Source organism: Myxocyprinus asiaticus, chromosome 32 (genome assembly GCF_019703515.2).
Source record: "Myxocyprinus asiaticus isolate MX2 ecotype Aquarium Trade chromosome 32, UBuf_Myxa_2, whole genome shotgun sequence".
Lineage (NCBI taxonomy): Eukaryota > Metazoa > Chordata > Actinopteri > Cypriniformes > Catostomidae > Myxocyprinus > Myxocyprinus asiaticus.
The window spans coordinates 25,805,933-25,829,868 of record NC_059375.1 but is presented as its reverse complement, the minus strand read 5'-3'; the positions used below and the strand labels follow the sequence as shown (position 1 = coordinate 25,829,868).

General features: G+C 38.9%; 1 protein-coding gene across 7 annotated transcripts in view; it reads right to left on the bottom strand.

Annotated features, from left to right (window-relative positions):
- Positions 1-1,414: 1,414 nt before the first annotated feature.
- LOC127423089 (protein phosphatase 1B-like) overlaps positions 1,415-23,936 on the bottom strand; it is a 42,860-nt gene continuing 20,338 nt past the window's right edge. For 2 of the 7 annotated variants that reach the window (XM_051667124.1, XM_051667127.1), the window contains exons 2-6: positions 9,397-10,242; positions 8,527-8,644; positions 7,906-8,017; positions 7,636-7,693; positions 4,402-6,890 (exon numbers count right to left, since the gene is read on the bottom strand). In XM_051667124.1, coding sequence (XP_051523084.1) covers positions 6,582-6,890; positions 7,636-7,693; positions 7,906-8,017; positions 8,527-8,644; positions 9,397-10,227 — 1,428 coding nt within the window. In that variant the 5' untranslated portion in view covers positions 10,228-10,242 and the 3' untranslated portion in view covers positions 4,402-6,581. Of the gene's footprint in view, positions 3,611-4,401; positions 6,891-7,635; positions 7,694-7,905; positions 8,018-8,526; positions 8,645-9,396; positions 10,243-13,441; positions 13,531-14,810; positions 15,577-23,936 lie in introns of those variants that run through there. The other 5 variants (XM_051667125.1, XM_051667126.1, XM_051667129.1 and 2 more) reach the window with 5 other exon arrangements.

The following is a 23,936-nucleotide window of genomic DNA, read 5'->3' as shown; positions in this document are numbered from 1 at the left end:
ATTTAAGTGCTATGTGAAGGACTTTTATATTAATGTTTACAACGTAACCTCTAAGTGGGGCCAATTTGCGACACAAATGTTTTCAGGCCTTATTTTGTTATTTTATGTAAATGAATGCAAAAGTGATGGGGTTCTCTGAAAAGTACAGATTCTAAGCTTTCAAATTATACCACACACGCCTAATTTATGCATACAGGGACTTCAGGGTGTTAAGTGTTAAAACGGCTTGCCATATAGCGCCTCCCTACACATCCAAGATGTGTATAATTTTCTTTCTTCTACAGAACACAAAGATTTTAAGAACATCTCAGCTCTGTAGGTCCATACAATGCAAGTCAAAGGTGACCAAAACTTTGAAGCTCCAAAAAGCACATAAAGGCAGCATAAAATTAATTCATATGATTCCAGTGGTTTAATCCATGTCTTCTGAAGTCATCCAATCGGTTTTGGGTGAGAACAGACCAAAACATAAACTCCTTTTTCACTATAAATCTTGACATCAGCAATCATGAGTTAAAGCTCATTTACACTTCCTAGTGATTAACGAATATGCAGAGCACTAGATATCGCTAGGAAGGGTAATAGAGCTTGAAATCATGATCACCAAGGGGACTGCTGATGTCAAAATTTATTGCGAAAAATTTGTTATATTTAGGCCTGTTCTCTTTGGATTAAGCAATCCAAAACCGATTGGATTGCTTAAAACATGGATTAAAACACAGGTGTCTTTTGGATTACTTATATGCTGCCTTTATGTGCTTTTTGGAGCTTCAACGTTTTGGTCACCATTCACTTTCATTGTGTGGACCTACAGAGCTGAGATGTTCTGCAGAAGAAAGTCATACACTTCTGGGATGGCATGAGGGTGAGTAAATTTGAATTTTCATTTTTAGGTGAACTATTCCTTTAAAACACTAGCTGTGGTTCGTTAGAGAATCTGTGTTTCTGAATGAATCTTTCAAGCGAAAAAATTTTTTCACTCACTTCCATCATTTCAGTCCTGAACAACTCCATGATCAATGAGTCAACACCTTACTTATGAAACACACAAGACGTTCATTTGGCACCACCTACTGCCATAAAAAAAAAATATATATATATATATTTTGAATCAATTCGTTTGAATAAATTCTTTAACGGATTTAAACAACGCACACCCCACAGGTTTAAAACTACAAGACCTGATATACTCAATTTTGATAAAATGTGTTGTTACTGTGTTCTGCATTTGTATAGTGGTTTCTGGAGGGTTAAAACGGAGTAATACAAAAAAAAAATATATATATATATATATATATATTTTAATGCATTTCATTACATATCTAAAAATAATGGTTTGAATCTTTTTCACCCCAGACTGAACATTAAGAATTTGTGAGATACCACATTTCAAACACATCATTGTGTGAACATCAAACTTCAGCAATCCTTTATTGAGGAGAACAGATCATATTCACTGGTTGCTACTGAAACATCACAACATCATATTGGGGACGTTTATTACACGGGCTCATCAGGTGGTTAGCGAGATTCAGAGAGAAATAGAGGAAGGATGCAAGAGCAAGAGAATTTGCTATCCCACTCTCAAAAAGACATTGGGTACAGTAGTTTCCCCCTTCCAGAAAGAACCCTCCATCTCAACATTTCTTAAGCCAAAAAACTTGGAATAAATAAAATACTCTCCATTGTTCTATTCATCAATAATTGTTGACATACACAATGCAAATTAATGTCCTTGAGTACTCACTGCACAAAATATATCTCTTTACCATCTCAACTGGAAATCATTTATTAAATTTACTTGATCTATTTATCTTAAAATTAAGCTTTCCAGCATACTGTTACAATTTAAGTGTACCAGGAGGGGGGAAAACTGCAAAAAAAACATATATACATACATTAACAATCATCTCATAAAATTCAATGAAACACTCCATTTTAAAGCTACACACCAGAGCAAGTCAATGAATAAAGAAAAAAACTCTAAGAAGGCCTCCAGAGCATGTCTGTCTGTGCCAAATGTATGCGCGCGCACACACACACACACACAAAACTCATCTGTGAAGTAAATGAAGTAATAAGGTGATGTATACGATGAAAGTGGTATGCATAAGCATGTACAAATGCGTGCATATAAGTATATGTATTGTGTATCAGTGTGAAAAGGGGGTACATTCATCCTATCCATAGATAACTGACCTGTAAGTACACCCTTGCAGCAATGGATCATTTTTTACAGGCACAGTTCAAAACATAAACCAATCCTATTTTAAGGATTAAAAAAAAAATCAGAGCCACTAAAAATTTTCAAGTACCTATAAGCCAGTCTGAGGAGAGTGCCCCTTCCATTCTTTCACTCCACTGTTAAGGGAGAAAAAAATATATAGCTATATACATATTTCTGCAGTTTAACTTTAGAAATACTCTACCTTCTCATAGTTTCTCTTTCATATATTTTTTTAGTATTTTTTTTAGTTTTTCGTAATCAAATGTGAGTGCAAACAATACCAATTACGCCATATAATCTGTAGAAGAAAAAAAAAACTATATTCAATATAATAGAGGGGGGAATTTTTTTAAATTGTTTCCATTTTGTTAGAGAAAAACAAACCAGAAGGCCAGCTGATGGGAGAAATTCAAGTGGGAAGAGCAGGGGAGCAGAAGAGGGAAAGGTACAGATGGGATGAAAAAAGGAGATCAGAGGAGTTCAGTTTTTATTTAATACAGAGTGAGAGTCTCGGGTGACTGGGAAGTCACTGCAAAACAAGCTCCACCATATGCTGTACCTTCACTCCTCCTAAAGTTCTCTCCATCCTGGGTGAGTTTGCCATAGGCTCCTGCTGTCAGATGAGTTTAGTTTTTTCCTTATATTGTTTATCAGCAAGCACCAAAATGAATGATACTAGAAGATCATTCCTCCCACCCCTGCCCAAAAAAAAAAAAAAAAAAATCCACAACAGATACATTACATTTCTGTGGCCAGCAGCAGGATGAGGCAGCAAACGAGGTGCATGAGGGGGCTTTTTATATCGCTGCTGTTCAGCTGGTTGGGTAGAGTCCATAAGAGTCGCATCATTAAAGAAAAGAGGGGCTGAAATGATGAGAACATGCTTGGTGGACACATTTCCAAAAAGCTGTACATGCGTGGTGTGAAGGGGTTGAAAGTGAGCCATCTGAGATAGCCAAGCGAGGCAGCAGAAAGGCTCCCTGCATTCGATGAAGGTCCGAATGCCCCGCTCACTGTCCGTCTCAGGGCTTTGTTGCCCCGCCCTCCTACAGTCGAGTTTAGAGTTCACGCCTCCAAATTAGCATCCAGCAGTCTCGTCACTGCTCTTAATTGAGACAGATTTCAGGAGGGAGGGGGTGGGGGGAGTAAAAATATCTCTCTCTCTACCATACAATGCGGTTCTAAAAATCATAACATTTCCATAGTTACTCATCTTTAAAAACAAATGTTTTCCAGATGTGTTGTTTAACATTTCCTATGACTCTTTCAGAATCAAAAACAAAAAAAGTGTGAACAAGGGTTTTCTTGTGTGAATCTCTTTCATGTGGAGACCGAAGCTGTCTGCTGCTTGGGCTACCAGGGATCATCCAGGTCACCTCCACTCTGCGACGGAGAAAACAAGACAGGGAAAGAAATAAGCAAACAGAAAACTAAAAAAGGTAAAGCACTGACTAGATAGACTCAGGGAGATAAAAGAATGATGCAAGAGAAATCAAGGAAGGGTATGAAATCAAGAGAAAGAGGATTTCCTTGTTCTAGGATACCATAAAATGAAAATTAAACCATGGAAGAACATTACCTCAAAAAGTACATTGTTCGAAAAAAACACTGAGCACTTGTAACAAGAAATGCACAAAAACAGGGTAAGAAAAACAAAACTTGGGGGGGTGGGGGGGGTGGGATGGGGACTTCAAGGAATAAGTTTTCAGAAAAAAAAAAAAAAAAAAAGGCACAAAACCTGAGCAAATCTGTTTTTTTATTTTTGTTTTTTTGAAAGCTGAATTTCCAGAAAAACAAGGAATCTACGCAGAAAACTAATTTTCCTCAGCCTGAAGATGACTGACTCATGCAGGTTTGAAGCACACTTACCTCAAGTTTAAACTGTACTTCCAATAATGAGCTCATGAATAAGAACCTAAGCCAAATAGGAGTAAGTCTGGAAATATTTGAGTATGAATGTTTTTTTTTTTTTTTTTTTGAAGCTCTTTATAGGTGATAAAACAACCACACCCAACATAATGAGCAGAAAGTGGCATAGAGAGCATTTATCACATGGCTAAGAGTGAGCAACTGTATCAGCATTCTGTGAAGTGTGCCATGTCATATACAGGATTTTTAAAATCTCAAGTACAGTGAAAGAATTCAATAAATAAATGGCAACAAAGACAAATATCAATAGTTTCATTTGATTTATTTTGTTCAAAGAACTGCAGCATGAAACAAAATGAAAATAAATCTTTTGCCCAGGATAGAAGAAACCAGGGCATAACCCAAACCAGCAAACAATCCTCAACAGACAATTAAGTAAAGCTCTTAGATTCTGCCCTGAGACTGCATATTAGTAACACGAGTTTAATAACAACTGCAGCATTATGCATGCACTTACATTAACTGTTAAGAGGATTACACAGTTTGCATTATGTATTAACTTTGAAATCGACTGCAAGCCAAAGTAATCAGCTTCAAATTGCTTATTTTGATAATAAATCTGCAAAACAAAACAAATCAGACATTTTGGGGATGACACTTAATTCCAAACATTTGGGTGACTGATAAGAAGCTCTGTGCAACTTCTGCAGAGTACAGACATTCATGAATGATCATGTAGCAGCATTGTCTAACGTTTAGATTGCAATATGATCTCCTACAGCTAATGCAGTCTGCATGTATTTCCCCCTTTAATAAATGACTACTACATTTCAAATGTGAAGCCATTAACTGACTGGAATAGTACAACAGTAGAACTGATTTACAGCCAAAGAGCATTTTGTGGGAAAAGAGTGTATGAGCTTAGAGTAATCTGTAAAGAATATTCACTGAGCCACTGTAATCTCATTTGGTCCAAGTTTCTAAAGCCAGTGCATTTCCATTTTGTGCTTTTTCCTCAAGGGGACACCTGGATAGTAACCCTGAGCACTCAAAGAGAAGACAGAGGACAATCATATTTGAGAGGTCAATCCAAATTATAAAATCAATGAAAGGCAGACAAGAGAAGGGGGGGGGGGGGGGGGGTTGATAAACACACACACACACACACACTCAGCATTAGTTTCCTTTTATATTGTGAAAGAATTGCTTTTGATCAGATTCACTATCACATCACATTTTATGACATACAAACACAAAACAACATATTAAAGAGCACAAGACAAGCTGTACCTGATACTTTCTACAGAACACATTAATATCCTAAAACGATAAATCAACCACAAGACAACCCAGAATGCGGAGTACACATGCATTGCATGGCACATGTATCCTTGGCACAGCCCAGACTGTCCACTCAATTAACAAACTATTCCCATTGAAATCATATAACTATTTACAGTACATTGGTAAAGTCTTTGGGTGCAAAATGATGACCATCAAATCATTAAACTCCATGGCACTGCTAAAGTCATACATTTAGAACTACTTATTAGATAACAATGTCTCTTGTAAATATAAAAAATACTGGACTAAGTGCAGAGATACAGAAAATTGCTTACTGCAGACAGAACTGGGATATACCAAGGTTAACCTCACATGCAGTTGCAGAGCAGGTTTTTAGTGCCAAGAATAGTGCTCAAAACATCCCCTTTTAATAATAATGGGATATCCTTTGTTCAACACAAGCTAAGCTCAATCAATGACATTTGTGGTACAATGGTGATTACCCCAGTCCATAAACATGAGGTATAGCCAGCCACGATATGTAACATACATGTTTTAGTGTGATAAAATTGCTTACTAACCTTATCTGTGTAAATTTATATCCAATAATACAACATCATCATGACGACATAACGCTGGTAAACCCTGTAATCTGCTAAATGCTGTAATGCCAGAAAATCCCTGATTTTAGCACACTAAAATCATGCTCACATGTATAATTTTCACTACTTGAGACTATACTTTTCAAACAGTGTGTATTTTAATGTTTATGGACTGGCCCCATTCACTTCCATTGTAAGTGCCTTACTGTAAACGCGATGTTTGCTTTTTTCTTTTTATAAACAAGGGACGAATGTACTTTTTTTTTTTTTTTTTTTTTGGTAATCAACAGTATACCCACAAATGTTCTTGACTGAGCTAAACTTGTATTGAACCCGGAACATTCCTTCGATTAAATTAACCAATGAGTGGCTGAATAGAGTCTTGGTGCGTGCAGAGCAAACTAAACACTCAAGATACCCTAACAAACATATCTCCATAAAGATGACCAAAAACCTGCACTGGAACTGCCCTAAGAGGAACTTAACCAACAGATAAGCAACCTAGCAATCTGGGCCAGAGAGCAGGTCTGGGTAAGGGTTTGATAGTAGGGTGTGATAGAGTGGGGTGGGTTTAGTGGGTACTAAATTGGATGTCAGGGTCATGCAGTGGGGGCGCCAGAGAGCTTGTCCTGAGACAGTGATGTGGCAGCTTCTTCCTGTCCCTCCTCAGAGTTGACAGGTTCAGTGGCTGGAGATGGTGGAGGTGAGGGAGGGTCCTCCTTGGGGCCGGTCCGAGTCGTGGCACCTGTCAAGCAGGACAGCCGGTAAGTTGAGAGCGCCTGCTCCAGCGCTTGCCGATATTCGCCTCGGTGGCTGAGCCGGAACTGTCGTAGCGCCTCCAGCAGGTGGGCTGCAGCAGTGCTGCCATCATCTTCCTCCTCACCACCGGCTGCTCCTCCCTGGCTGTCCTGGTGCAAGACGCCAGTGTCAGTGGACAGAGCAGGTTACAGCGGGCCACCTGCCCATGACCTTACACTGCCCTTATGAAGGCTTTCATTTAGAGAGAAGCCAGACTGAAGAGTGTGCCAATGTAAGCTGCCCTCCAGGTAAGTGGTAGCAAATGTGTTCGTCTGCGTGTGTGCGAGTATACAAATAATGATAACGGTCTGAAGTGAATGAGATACAAGCATCTTGTCAACACAGAACTCATCTCACAGGTGTCCACGTCTTAGACCAATACAATTTCTCAAAAAAGTACTACCAAGATGCAGACATATAAAAATAAACCACTACGGAGAGGCCCAAGCTCAGATGGACAAACAAAGTCAATGCTTGCACAAAAAGCCTTGCATTTTCAACTTAAATGCAAAGGCACTGCTTTTAAAGATAATGGTGTTTGGATGTTTAAACTGCTCTATATATTATGATGAAGACATCTCTGAGAACCAGTTTCACTTCCCTAAGTAGGACATACCCTAATCACTTACTAAATGTATTGCCCTAAAATGTTCCAGAGAGTAAACCTATGTGCAAAAGAGACACCTAGACCTACATTAAAACAAAATATTTGCACTAATGTGTGAAACATTAAGTGTATTCCAGTATGTCAGAGAAAAAGGATGGACGTATGTCTAAAAAAAGAGAAGACTCAAGTGACCTTTTGTTTTTATTTGAGGTTCACTTATATGATCAAAACTATAAGGAAGAACTCACCCCATCTTCTTCTCTATGTGGATTTAGCCTGTTGTAAACAGCCTCAATTACACTGCGTCTAGAAAGGGACAAAGAGACAGATTATAAACACTAAAAAAACCTACAGAAGACAATTAATACTTGTGGGGAAAGGTTGTAACAGCCCTCTTTGTCCATTATCCATGAATAATTTAGAAGTAGGTCATTTGTTAAAAAATATGCTGCTTGATCAGCTAGAATGTAATATGAGGACTGCAAGGACAAATGTTAATGTTAATTTTGGATCCCTACTTGCTAGCGAGACCACCTCCTGGTGGCAAATTGGGGATGCTCTCAGGGCGGAGGTTGTGCATGACATGGCTTAGATCTGGGACGCCTTCCTCCCCTGATTTCTCCATGATTTCTGCAGAGTGAGACATTTTTGAAATCATATTACAGATATGTAGGACAGAGAGCCCTGGTAATGGAAGCTTTAAATGGCACATTTCATTCACCATGACTGCTGAAACCTTAGAATGGTGTAGGCATCAATCATCCCTCACTTATGGACACAGTGTGAGACAATAACGTCCAGATGGTGAGAGAATAAGTGGAAAACAATATTCATCATAGCTGATTTAACAACATATCTAGTGGAAAACACTTGACCTAACATTCCCCATCTAGTAAAGATCCCATGAGCCTTCAGACAGTTCAGAACATGTCAGAATGTTGAGAGAGAAGAACCAGATGGGGAAGAGAACAACTGATTGAGAGCAGAACACAGAGAGCAGAACAGAGCACTAATGTCTGGTGTTGTGACTTATGTTTTTGAATTACAAGATGGGCAAGCCTACATGGTTAACACACATTTCCACCATGCCTATGTCAGTGTTGATGAAGGGCAGTGAAGGAGAGTGCGCTGTGTCTTACCTTCCACCCGAGCCTCCAGCAACTTGTCCAACTCGGCCTCTCTCTTCACAGCCTCCTCGGATACTTTCGGTCCATTGGGGAAACAAACCAGAACAACACTCATGTTGTCACGACTTCCCTGGTAAGAAAAAAGATTGTACACTAAAACAACCTTTAAAAAAGGCACCTCACTGGACTAAAATCCAACCTGATGAGTACATGTGCATGTGTGTTTATAGTTTGGCTCCTACTGTAAACCACTATAAATCTAGGCTGCCTCCAATTTTGCCAAAATTTACCTTGGATGGAAATCAGTGACATCTATTCATACTTAGACACTAACCAGACCTTCACAGAGAAACATCTTCCAAGTTCAATGTCTCAGAGCTTTGTTTCCAATGTATGCATGAGCCATACCTCATGACAAACACATGAAGTAGGCTGCAGTCTAATAATGGAAAGCTCTGACATCAACTTGAGCAAATCCATCCCAGATACTAGAGCGGTGACCTCATTCAGAAGGTCCCAGGCTGTGTACTAACATCTGGAGAGCTGGTGTCTACACAGTCAGAAGACCAAGTGTGTTTTTTTGGTGGGTACTGAAACATTTAGATTCTTGAATGCCATAAAAATGACACCAAAAATCATGTAAAAATAAAAATAAAAAAAACATGAGATTGTGAGATGAAGCTCTGAAATGCTTGAATGCAGCAGTGTGTGGAAAAGGTGAGGGTCTAGAGTCTAGCAAGACTATTATGCTTATGTAAAGCTTTGTTAAACTCTGTAACTAATGGAAAATTAAATAGTCTTACAAGATACCCCACTGGGTTTTGATGCAAGGCAAAAAGACATAACCAACACTTTTTGAGATGTCTACTTCAATCTCCTCACCTTATGTAAACAGGTGTCCACCACAGAATTGCAGACCTTCTCCAAATCATCCCACACCTCCAATCGAGAGCGCACAAAATCACACAGCTCTTCATTGCTCATCACATCCCAGATGCCATCGCAAGCAAGAACCACAAACTCATCCTCTTTTGAAACGCGTGGGATCTCAAACACCTCCGGTTCCGGAGATACCAGCTGCTCAGTAGGACCCTTCCCGTCCACACACTTGTAGTCATAATCCCCCAGGGCACGTGACACAGCCAGAGAGCCGTTCACCCTTTGGATCATTACAGAACCTCCTGCATTCTGAATGCGTTCTTTTTCACGTGGGTTGCAGGGCTTGTGGTCTTGCGTGGAGAACTGCACCTGTCCGGCACGACTGAGAACAGCTCGGGAGTCTCCACAGTTGATGAAATAGAGGTGCTCGGGCGACATCAGCACACCCACTGCTGTAGAGCCGCTACGGTCCATGCCGTTCCGTAGATCCGAGAAGTTGCGCATATACTCATCAATCTTCAGGAAGCCAGAACGAATGCCGCTTTTAACGCCCTCCACAGAATCAGGGCCTGAACGGAAGTCCTCGCTGCTGATTATGATGTGCTCCAGCAGGTGTTTGGAGCAATAGTTGGCCACACGGGAGCCAGCGTGACCGTCATACACGGCAAAGAAGGACCAGTCATCCAGGCCATGTGGCAGGCCCACCACAGCTGTGTGCGCGTCCTCCATCTCCACCCGCCAGCCCTGCATGCTGCTCAGGCCAAAACGCAGACCGTTGCCTGCCCCGTGAGCATTATGTTTCTCGGTCTTCGGCTTGTCCAAAAAGGCCCCCATGGCTCAGGACACCGTCTGCAAGAGAAGAAACTTGCTTTAAGAGTGCAAGCTGCTTTACATGACAAAAGGCAGTACATGACACTTGAAAAACAGTAAATATTACAAAAATAACCGCAGTGTAATATAGTGCCTTTTGAAAGGTTAACAACCATATTCAATCATAACACTGCACATATTACATGTCATCCACAGACATTGGTTGGCCTTCCAGAACATTAGCCAAACAAATACTTGAGCAACGAGCATCTACGCTAGCAAAGCTGTAGCACTGACAAGAATGTTTTTTGGCATTACATTAAGAAATTAATCCCCCTTTTTTTTTTCATAAAATAGTGTGTCTTTATCAATTTATGAGAATGAACACTGTGAAAGTGATAACTGCATACTGAGTTAGTGACATGTTTTTGCTCTTATGGCTCTTGCAACAGCAGATATAAACAAGATACTAAACAGAAACTGTTAAAAAAAACCTTAACATTTTAAACAAGCCTCAGTAATTACATTCCTCAAGACTAACTGAATCCAGTGACATAATGAACATTAGAGAACTAGATCAGTCATAAACGATTGACTAAGAAGCAATTAAACATTAGATAGTGTATGTAGGAAAACATTGAGAATGATGCTAAAAAGAGAACTTTTTTCAGTCAAATGTAAAAAGCAGAATGTATTCATGCAAATGTACACCACTTGTCAACTTGACAAGCCACCATAACCCAAAATGCAAAGGTACACGCATGGCTCCAGATTGCAACTAAATGGTCGCATTTTGTGACTGTTTTTCCTGCTGGTATGACTTAATTTTGTTAGAGGTCACACCAGTGCGACTACAAATTTGCCCTCCTCTTATTTATTAAGTGCTGCCACTTACTGCTGCGCACACCAAAAATCCAAATATTTCAAAAGTGTGACGAAACAGCGCTACCCGTTTAAACAGCACAGCGAGCAGAGCGGTACTGGACTCGCCCGCACAGCGCTAAACCTGCTTTTCACTTGCGCTGCGCTGTCCAGTGGTAAACACGGAATTAAACACGTTATACACAGTATACATATATACACACTCCAGGTCCACATATGTGAAAACAAATTTGCCAACTGAACTAGCGTCAGGTTCCCTGAAGATTTTCCATGAAATTAGTGTTATTTTACTGCTGCATTATCCAATAGAGTAGTTAACAAAAGGTTTTCTTAATAGGCTACACATTTTATGTAATTCTTTTCTTTCTACTCCATTTCATAATGAAATGTGTAGTTATAAAGTGATTTTGGTGCATCCCTAATAATAACATTTAAAATGTAATTATTGTAAGCAAAGTCTAAAATAATAATTTTTGGCCCAGTGTGTCCAGAAATTTCATTTTTGTGCATGACTCGTAAATTTTAATAAGGGCAAGTACAATGGAGAATATAACAAAAGAACTTTAAAACCTGGACCCCCATGAATTAAGGACAAAGCTATGAGTTTTTCTGCTCTATTAATATGTTCAGTTCTAATGAACTTTAAAGGAAAAACTTAACTCAATAATTAAGATCATGACAAAAACAATATCTGTTATGGAGTCCTACTGTCAGAATGTATGAACAAATCCCTACATAATTTAGGTGTTAATGAACAGTTTACAGATTTTATTGTTAATATTAGTAAATTCACATTTGCATCCCAACTCAAAATCAATACTTTACAGTCAAATGTGCATTGCTATTTGACAAAAAATATGCAATATAAATACTGTTAACTGCATCTGTGATTCAATAATAATGGTCACTATTATTATTAGTTTCTGTCCTTTATTTTTTTCTTTTTCAATTTAAAGGCCCTACAACCCACCGGTGCTACCAAATCAGGTTCTTGTGCCACCATCTGTAGAACTTGGTGGCACAGGTCCCACTGCCCTCAAATGTTAGTCTGGACCCTGGAACTACTAGCTATGCAGTGAAATTTATTTAAATGCAGAACAGGTGTTTATCCAAATGCAGAACAGTAGTGGATGCTTTGAACCTGCTGAGGCCAAAACATTTTTCTCTAACTATAGGAATGAATTATTCTGGTACAGATTAAGATTCCTCTCAAAGGAATGTTCCAGGTTCAATACAAGATAAGCTCAATCATAAGCATTTGTGAAGCTTTGCAAAATGCTGATTACCACAAATTTCGACTCATCCCTCCTTTTCTTTAAAAAAACGCAAATATCCAGGTTACAGTGAGGCACTTACAATGCAAGTGAATGTGGCCAGTTTTTGGAGAGTTTAAAACCAGAAATATGAAGCTTATACTTTTATAAAAACACATACATGAATTCTTCTATTAAAACTCATGTATTATTTGAGCTGTGAAATTGTTTAAATCTGCATTTTTACAGTCGTTTTAGGATTTTAGGTTTTGTTGACATTACAACGTCATGGCAACGAAGTTGTAAAATTGGCTATAACTTTAAACAGAAAAGGTTAGTAAGCAATTTTATAAGACTAAAATAATGTTAACATGCATACTGTTTGCATCTTCTGGCTAAACATTTGAAATAGTGAGTCTTTTAACACAAACAAATTGCCCCCAATCACTTCCACTGTAAGTGCCTCACTGTAACCCAGATTTGCGCTTTTTTTTTTTTTTTAAAGAAAAGCAACGAGCCGAAATAAATTTTTGTGGTAATCAATATTATGCTACAAATGCTGTCGAGTGAGCTTAACTTTTATTGAACCCAGAACATTCCACGGTCACATTTACAAAAGCACCACCCACACAGATATTACTACCGAACCAAGCAGCTTCCTATTGGTCAACGTCCAAAGGCACGGTTGTTTAAAAACATATAAATGACAAGATTTTTTTTTTGTACATTTCAAAATATCATCATAATTGTCGATTATTGCCCTTGATATTGTAATCGCGATTATTAATGTCGATTAAAATATTTAAATACCGTGATGTCACAAAGTAAGTAACCATGCGGTTCTTCAGAGTAGCAGATTTCAATGGTGGATATGAGCTGCGCTCCAGTTTCTTTTAAGCATCTTTTAAGCATTAAATATTGTAATAATGTTTGTTAATGTTAGGCCACATAAAAAATTATTTTAATTGGATATCCAAGGTATAGAATGAATTAAATTATTGCTAAATTACTGCTTAAATTATTAGTCCATGTACAGTAGATAATATGACATGTTCAATATTCAAACTTATTAACAGACAATTTAAATTGACCAAGTTACTTACTGCGTTCAATAAGCCCTTTGGTGGCGAGACAGGGGACCATTCATCCCATTAGATCTTCAATGGTGATCTTGTTCATGCAAGTGGTTGCACTTTGGAAATTAAAAACAATCATTTGCGATTGAAGTTTGTGCGAAAATTTGCGTGAAAATGTTAAATCTACTAATACCAGCTGCATGGCAAATGGGTCTTATTAGAGCAGACTGCTACTGAAATCTGCTATTCATGCCATATTCTTTGTTGGCTACACCTCCAAAACAAACTTAGAACAGTTAAGCTCAATTACTTTATTGCTATTTTGTACAAATCAAATTCACATTGGCCTAACTATTAACATGACTAAACAAAACTGTTATTACATTTTTAATAAATTGTAGACAGAAATCGAGCAATGCGACAAACTCTCCCATTACAATGACTGCTGTCACTCACTGCAGGTTTACAATGTTTGAGACCTGCATTTCGACGCGAGCTCAATGACGCTCCGCACAAAGTTCTGCACTCTCGCGAATGCTCTCATTAAAAACAAAGCTGCCTAATCAGCATAATAAATCAATTTACACCACGCCTATGCCTTGATTAGAACAGGAGCGTTTTAGTTTTGTCGTGTTGCTCATTTGCAGTGTATTTAACATCTACGTTCAAAACGAGCAGTGCAATATGCACTGAATCCAAAATAATTCCAAAGTGCTTTTCGCTCTTGTTCTACAGCTTCGAGTGTCAGGTGATATTTCTTCAGTATTAATTTTCGTGTGCCACCGCGAACAGAGGTGGAACATACAGAAACTGGGCATTGAGACAGTTTAAAAGTTGCGCATTAGGATCAATTGTCATTACTGATTGGACGGAGGACTATTTTAAGTGGCTCTGATTGGCCATTGCCATTTCATTGCTTAATGGACATGTTAGTGATTGGTTAGAATACTCAACCACTGCAAAAACACGTTGTAAATAGAAACCATTGACAACAGAAGTGGATTTAAATTGAACACTGTAATCATCGGTTTTCACAATTACATAATCGTGGCAGCCGTAATCGTAATAGCGATTATTTTTTCGATTAATTGTGCAGCCCTATGCCAGAGGAACAATTTATTATTGATCACTGCCAAGAGAGAAGCAAAATTTATTTTCAGGAGTCTGATTCCCCATCTGAATGCAGGATTAGAAAGTGTGGAGCTTTAAGCTGCTTTGGGCAAACCTCAACCTTAAGACCATTACATGACTCCAGGAATAGCCACTGAAATGTATAACAGGCCCAAATAAGCCATTAGACAAATGGAACTGGAGCCACCTCATAAGCTATGCGATCACAGCCCAGAGACCTTGAAATACCAAACAACAACAACAAAAAAGCTAAGAGGCTACTAACCAGAAGTCAGTCAAGGATTGCCAACCACCGATATTACAAGAAGGGTCATGGGATAGGTCAAATTAGTCCGGCCAACCCAGACCGGCTCTCTCTCATGATACGTCCTCATTTGCAGGTTTGTTTATCCATCAGCAGAATGAGAACTGGCAGCAGTCAGCAGGGCCGGGTTCCAGTGAAAGTTCCAGCATACAGATGATCAGGGGCTCACAGCACAACGTCCACAGCCAGAGTATGTGGCCCATCGGGCACTAAGCTAGACTTACCCAGAGGGGTGGTGCCCACATCCACCTTTTTTGCTCACTACTCCACACACGACAGGAATGGAAGGCATGTGCCCAAAAAAGGCGGTTGGGTGCTGGAGTGTGTGGCTGGATCAGGCCACGGGTTGTTGTGCAGTGTCATGGCTCAGCTGGCCAGGCTTGCTGCTTGGCTGGTCCACCCCCTATGAGCAGGGCACTATTTATAACCCAGATTGGGTTACTTGCTCCTGAAAGCAGAGAGGGGCAAAATATTGCACCCTTAAGGCTGTCATTCATGTGGGGGAGCAGGGTTTCATCTCAACCATCTCTGAAGACAACCTTGTCAGATGCTCCTTTTTCCAAGGCCTTGACTCGGGGTGATCTCTGCCGAGAGTAAAAGGGGCTAATCCATCATGCAGTGATTGCTTTAACCAAACCCTGCCATTAGCATGGCAGATATGCTGGAAAGGAAACTTTGTTAATACTTAGGCTTAAAAAAAAGGCACACGAGACCAGGTGCAGTAAATGCACACATGTATCAGATCGAATACTAATAAACAGGCACAACATCAGGAAATGAGGGGGGTTTGGGAAGGTGACTGAGTGAGAAAGGTAGTGGGAATGCGGACAGCTAAAAAGAATAATCTCCTCACAACCAAGTCAGGCCCCATTTACACCTGGTATCAAGATGTAGTTTGGGCGATCTGTTTGAGATGCGATGACGCTAAAATACATAAACTATGGGAACTGGGTCCAAATCGTTTTGAGATTGGTACACATTCGGAGGTGGTCAAAAATGCAGTGTAAAGTGTAAATACTCATCTGTTCGAACAGCAGCAAAGCACCACCTATTCATCTGTCAATCTACCACTGTGCTAAGACAAGAGATTTAAAATTTGCCAGTTATGTGTGGCTATAAAAGGAAATATTCACATGATTGGAAAATGTTGAAAAAAAAAAAAAAAAAAAAAAAGCATACATGTACATGCACAAAAACTTCTTCAGTATGCTTGATATCAGCATACAGAGAAACAGATGCGAGGCAAACACATCCAAAGCTCAGTTAATACAAGTACTGTGCTAAAATAACCAAAAATTATGTTCTAAATATCACTTTGTGCTTAGATTCAATGCAAGTATAATTGGGAGAAACAGTGCACTGACTCAATTCAAAAACTCTTTACTCAATTCAGGTTAGATATCATACTTGCATTGATTTGATGAACATGTGCTAAAAACTGGTACTGTCACTAAGAAATCTGGCATTTCTATAAAGAACATCTATAAATGAGTGCATGTTAATGAGAGAGACCTGAATGGCTTTACCTTATCCATGTCATGCATGATTAAAATTAAAATTAGTCTTTTTTGTTGTTTTTGATCAACAACTGAGTGTAAAGTACAAAAAGGTTATTAAAATAGATATTGAAATGACAAATTGGTCGTGTAGATATCGTCTTTCACACGGATCAACTTTTACCATCATCACGCAGCAAAAGATCACACTGCTGAATACTCCACCACTATACTACACAATTACTGGTTAGTGAAATGTTAACATTTACCAGTCAGTTGCCAAATACATCCATTTGTAGTCGCATAGCGCAAAATTTGGTTGCAAATGCGAGTGATTTCCTCTCACTGTAGTGGAGGGCTGCAAATAGAATAAAAGAACGATCTTGGATTATAAGAATTGATATCGAGATTGTTCAAATGAAGATCACAAAGCATCGGAAAATCAGTATTTTTAACCACCCCATCAGAGACCCTTCCCCTGAAATACGAACTCAAGTGGTATTACGACCAGGTGTAAACGGTGATGTGCCTCGTCTGTCCACTTGTGATCGGATCACCCAAAATGCATCTATAAATCGAGCTGTAAACAGTGTAAGACACAACTAAACCTTATGGTACAACAGCTCCTTTCTGGTCCAAATCCTGAACCAAATTATCTCCAATTGGCTACCCCTCTGCTTAGATATAGCCTAGTTTATTGCAAATGGCTAGTGATTCATCGATCAGGAAATTTGAGACTGAATACCGATCACTGATTTTTTTAAACACTAAAATCAGCCGATTCCCATTTATCTTTTAAAGTGCACTTTGCAATATTTTTGCAAGTTATACTCTGCAGTTATATGTAGCTGATTGATCTGTGCACCCCTACAAATGGTGAATAGAGACACCAATGCATAAATCTTTGTTGGAAGCACTATAGATTTATCACTGGTTATATTTAGAATGTATTTATATATGTTTCCCAACACAGGGAACTTTGAAGACAGGTTGCATATTCACCAAGGGTGACCGTTCATAGGCACACAGTGGATAAACATCTGCCTAGTTTAGTAAAATTGTGGCAAACTGACCTTTCTGAACGGTTGACCTGTACAGTACACAAAACAGCCCTGATGTGGCTTTTTAGCCAAACATGCTTTGTCAACAAACACTTTGCTTTAAGTCTTAGTCTAAAGTCTATTATGCAAACTCCTCCTGATAATAAAAGCCCACAAGCTGAATAATGTTTAGAAAACAGCACTTACACATCCATAATACACAATGAGGGTCCAAAGGAATAACTGCTGATAAGCAACAGATTCATCCTAAACCCTTTAAGTGAAACATGTTCAAACAAAACAGACATTATTTATTACTCTATTAACACTTTGGAAGTGTTAAGTCATATAGCCTACTTTTTCCTTAGCTTAAAAGAAGTTCACGCAAAAATGAAAATACTGCCATTATTTACTCACCTGCTTGTTCAAAATCTGTATTATGTTCTTCCATGGAGCACAAAAGATGTTAGGCTGAATACTTGGCTCAGACACCATTCACTTTCATTGCAAAAGATGTTAGGCAGAATTCTTGGCTCAGTCATCATTCACTTTCATTGCATCTTTTATTTCATACATCTGCCCAACTTCTCTTTTCATATTCCATGAAGAAATAAAGTAACACAGGTTTGGAATAACATGAGGGTGAGTAATCTAAATAATAACAGTATGTATTTTGGGTGAACAATCGCTTTAATTAGATGTAGTGTGAGAGAACGTGTACATAGTCAAAATTTTTGCCATAACCCCCAGCTCTTGCCGTGACAAAGCACAATTATGACTTCTACCCCTATTTTCTTTGTGAGACTCTAAAAATGAACACTGTGGCATCACTAAGCAACTCCAGTGCTGCCCTCTAAACAAGGAGATTAACTTCATTCAGTGACCTAGCCGCAAACTTGCCATCTTCTTGGGACATGAAATGACCTCCATATATTTCGGCTTCAGCTCTGCTTGATAACAGGTTTGAACTTAACCTGTGGTATATATAGTCAGCTAGTGATAGGATTCAGTCTAAACCACTCAGCTTTCTGTTTCAATATGATGAACATTGATATGTTGGACAACTAAAAAGTAGGCCTGTCGCGATTAATAAAATTTTTTTTTTTTTTATCTAGGGCTGTAAATAACTTAAGGTGCTTTCACACTGGCAGTTTAGTTCGAAACAGAGCAGGGTTCACATGAAAAAATGGTAATGTGAAAGCTGTCATACGGACCGGGGAGCGCACCGCGTTACCGAACCCGAGACTACCTGTAGGAGGTGGTCTGTGTTCGGTTGCAATGGAACTTCAGCACAATTCATGTGAATGTGAAAGCAACTCGGACTCGGGTGCGCACTCGTTCAGGAAGTAACCAGCGAATGCGTTTTAGCCGATGACGACATCATTACTTTCGACAACTCACGAGGATCCATAAATTCCTGAAAGTCCCAAAAAAGTAATGACACCACAATGACATACAAGTACAATCAACACTATAAATACTGTCTGTCTATCTACCTACAAACCTTATAAATACTATATATAAATACTATTATAGGTTATAAACATAGGGTATAATAGAAGATGACAGTGGCGATAACTTCACCTTGGACACGAGCGTAAGCGCGCAGTGTAAACGAAGGAGCAAATGAATTCCTTGCAATCAGTGGTCTCCTCAAAAAACGGCGTTTGCGAGCCGCAGCAAGCCACCTTCCCCTGGACATCTGATGAGTTACGCCATGAAGCGCACACACACATTTGTTCACTCTGCTGTGCATAATGGCACCAAAATAACAAAAAAATATGATGAGTTGTGTTGTGTTCTCCATGCGTGTTTGTGATGACGTAAGATGAATGCAAATGGACCGGGGTTCGATAGAATCAAGTTGAGTGTGAAACCAGACCAACGCTGCGGGGGGCACCGGGAACAATCACACTCGGAATCGGACCACAGCAAACGTGCCCAGTGTGAAAGCCCCCTTATTTTGATAATCGTATATTTCTTTGATTAATCAGATAAATAACAAAATTTCCTGTATTTTAATGTTATTTTTTAAGAAACAAATGATAAAGGGCATAAAGATTTGGCTTGGTTTACTGTACTAAACGATTCTCAAACTATGAACAAATCCTGAATAGTTAGGTTTGATTTTTATTATTATTATTATTATTACTACTTTCAGGACATATGAAAAACAGTCCCTTTCCTTTACTTGTAAAACTTAAAAAGTACTGTTTATTAAAGAGTAAAATGATCCATCAGGGATGGAGGGGGACAGAAATAAATCAGCCCAGCAGAGGGAACTGATGACACCAGAATAGAAATATTTGATTCTGCCCAGCTGAAAAATACACATGCTTGTACAATGTTACTGATTACATACATGTTAAGTATTTAAAATTAATATTGTAAGTTTTAAAACCATGTTGTCACTGATTACATGTTTATAAAGTATTCTTTTGAAAATAAATTAAGGGAAGTGCATGTTTATCCATTAAAATAATATTTGCCATAGTATAATTGTACTGGTGAAATCAGACATTACATGTGGCACACACATTTGGACCCTTAGCATTATTACACATTATATTCAGTATTATATTAAGTTTAGCATAATACAATAACCTGCAAATGCAGTGCAGATTCACTTTGTGCTAAAAAGTCTCATCCTGGTGCTCATTGTATTACATGTGCTTACATGACGAGAAAAAAACTAAAACATTTCAAAAACCAGCACACATGACCATGACATCCATGAAAGCTGCACGACTGATTACATTGAAACTGAAAGCACGGTAAGATGTTGCACAAGTTTAATCAAAATGATGGTGCTCCCTTTCTCCATTGCAATCGGTTTGACTGATGCGGATGCGCGCGATTGTTTGCTCAGTGAAGTTTAACAGAGACTCGCATGTGGTAAAAACATAGTTTTGCTAAATACCCGGAAATATCCGCCTGATTTTGAATTCATAACATGTATACATTATAAAACAGAAAATAGCAGTAAAATATAAGTTATGCACTGGAGAGAAACAACTCTTAAGCGCATCAAACAGCATGCGCTGTTGCAGCAACCGCTCCACATTAAACTGTATTCCTTCTATGATCTTCTCTGAAATGTTTATAAAGTGCTCGTGCGCTGGACATCTTGGGTCATTTTTGTTTCCGCTTCAATTTGTCTCCGTCATTTTTCAAACAAGTTTCATCATGCAACACATTTTCACTGTGCTGTAAAGTGACATCACTGGTGGAGCTTCTCGTGCTGGCTGCATATATCCAACTAATCGATAATGAAATTCGTTGTCGATGATTTTCATTATCAATAATTATCGATTAGTTGTTGCAGCCCTAATTTGATCTAACCACAGTTATTTTAGATAACCGCATTTATTGTGCACTTCAAATTCCAATCACACATTAATTCCCCATTAAGTGAACTTTAAGCGAATATATAAATGCCATCAACTTTGTGTATCATTCATTTGAACTCCAAGCATCACTGAGCCGCACCGAGGATGTCAACCACAGCAGCTCCTGTCTGGAAGAGCACGTGAATCGCTTCAAGCATTCTGATGCGTAGGCCGTCAGCAGAGGCACGCGGCAAATATAACAAACAAATATAACCTTTGATAGTGAACGTAAAGCGCTCTTTAAACGAACTTGTAATGGCAAATGTTCCTGGTCATAACGGCTTCATACACGCAGTGTTAATGACATGCAGTGATACCAAATATATTTAAACTTTTTTACAATTCCTGACATTTAATCGAAGAAAATACTCCCTGTCTTACGTCAGTTAGGATCACTACTTTAAGAATGTGAAATGTCAGAATAATAGTAGAGAGAACAATTTATTTCAGCTTTAATTTTTTTCATCACATTCCCAGTGGGTCAGAAGTTTACATACACTTTGTTAGTATTTGGTAGCATTGCCTTTAAATTGTTTAACTTGGGTCTAACATTTTGGGTAGCCTTCCACAAGCTTCTCTCAATAAGTTACTGGAATTTTGGCCCATTCCTCCAGACAGAACTGGTGTAACTGAGTCAGTTTTGTAGGCCTCCTTGCTCGCAACACGCTTTTTCAGTTCTGCCCACAAAATTTCTGTAGGATTGAGGTCAGGGCTTAGTAATTTTCCTTCCTCATGACGCCATGTATTTTGTGAAGTGCACCAGTCCCTCATGCAGCAAAACACCCCCACAAAATTATGCTGCCACCCCCATGCTTCACGGTTGGGATGGTGTTCTTCGGCTCGTAAGTCTCATCCTTTTTCCTCCAAACATAACGATGGTCATTATGGTCAAACAGTTCAATTTTTGCTTCATCAGATCAGAGGACATTTCTGCAAAAAGTAAGATCTCTGTCCCCTTGGTGGTTTTGGAGCATTGGCTTCTTCCTTGCTGAGCAGCCTTTCAGGTTATGTCGATATTGGACTCGTTTTACTGTGATACTTGTCTCCCTGATTCCTCAACCATCTTTACAAGGTCCTTTGCTATTGTTCTGGGATTTATTTGCACTTTTCGCATCAAACTACGTTCATCTCTAGGAAACAGAATACGTCTCCTTCCTGAGCGGTATGATGGCTGCGTGGTCCCATGGTGTTTATACTTGCATACTGTTGTTTGTACAGATGAACGTGGTACCTTCAGGCATTTGGAAATTGCTCAAGGATGAACCAGACTTGTGGAGGTCCACAATTGTTTTTCTGAGGTCTTGGTTGATTTCTTTTGATTTTCCCATGATGTCAACAAAGAGGCACTGAGTTTAAAGGTAGTCCTTAAAATACATCCACAGGTACGCCTCCTATCAGAAGCTAATTGGTTGAAGTCTTGACATAATTTTCTGGAATTTTCCAAGCTGCTTAAAGGCACAGTTAACTTAGCGAATGTAAACTTCTGACCCACTAGAACTGAGATATAGTCAATTAAAAGTGAAACAATCTGTCTGTAAACAATTGTTGGAAAAATTACTCATGTAATGCACAAAGTAGATGTCCTAAACGACCTGCCAAAACTACAGTTTGCTAATATGAAATCTTTGGAGTGGTCAGAGTTTTAATGACTTCAACCTAAGTGTATGTAAACTTCTGACTTCAACTGTAGATGCTGGCCAAAGCAAAGCTAAAAATCTCATTATCTAGGTTTGTAAATCCAAATTTTGCAAAAAATAAAAAATGACATTTTAAAAAAAGACTGATTATTGGTTTATTCCTTCAGATATTAAACTTTCAAAGCACATGTAAACGTAGTGACAGTCTTCAAGTAGATGCCCCTAAAAATACTATGCTAGAGTACCCAGATGATAACTCTAACATTTCACAGCATCCTTAGCTAAAGGAAGATGTGTTGCATCAACAAGGCACCAATACAAAAGAAGAGCAACCGGGCCCTTTATGGAGAGAGAGCTATATCTGTCTAGCTAGCCTCAGCTGAGTAAACATGAAGTTTGGAGGACGGCAACCTACTCCTCTTCTCTATCACTCGCACCACATGTGGCCTCCTTTCTTTTGGAGGCATGATGAAAGATGCTCTGTTGGGTTCCTCTCCCCATGCACACATGCACAGCGAAGAAGATCTCACTTCAACAGTACGCACCCCCTCACAGAAACACTGTAACTCCTATACTGTACTCAGTATCACAGTTGGAACCGCAAACTCTCGACATCTTTCCCCCTGAAACTGTCACTGGCCAGTCATTCTTATAAAAACCGCAGGGTGAAACCTGAGGCACAGGCCACTGCTGCAAAAACGCAGCTAAAATACATTGTATCAGTTTGAGGAGGAAGTGGATTTTGGCAGGCTTACACAACTACTAAGGGTGAGCTGACAGTCTGCATGCTATGAGGTCTGTGAGTGGAGGAAAAAGGGTAAACTTCAAAATTAAGGATATTTAGCTACCTGAAATCTCTCTTGTTACAAGCACTGAACAACTGGAGATTGAGCAGAGTTGCTGCAGTTTTTAAAATCACATTTAAAAGACTTTAAGGACTTTAAGACCTGAACAAATAAAATTAATACCATCTGTACAGAACAAACCCACACAATCTCAAAATAAATCTTGCATCTCAGATTATTTTACTTAGATTGGGGCACACCTTCAACAAGGCCTTAGAACTTTTAACACTGCTTATCAGCAAAACAGGGTATCTGCAAGCTTAAAATACTCAGTCATGTTTTCCACATATATGGGTCAATGACGTGGCACAAATTTTTGTGCAGCAAGGCCACACGTATTCTAGTACATACTGAATACATCTGAAACAAGTCCTGATTCAACAGTGCACCTGTGATTCAGAAACATTCACGTGACATTATCCCAAAAGACGAAACCTTTCTCTTTGCAATTTCATTATCACATTTGTTTTATTTTATGTTTATAGTTTGCATTGACCTCAGTAAAGTTAGCCCAGTGTAGAAAGACTCATGATCAGTGTTTTTTAAACTATGGGTTGCATAAATGTGAAATTATTTCCTTTGTAAGTGTAAATGAATTTTCTTAAGAGCAAATGTGCTCTGTTCAGTCCACTCTTCCACACTGCTGCGCTGGCCAGGACTGTCTTTCAGCTGTTTTCTTA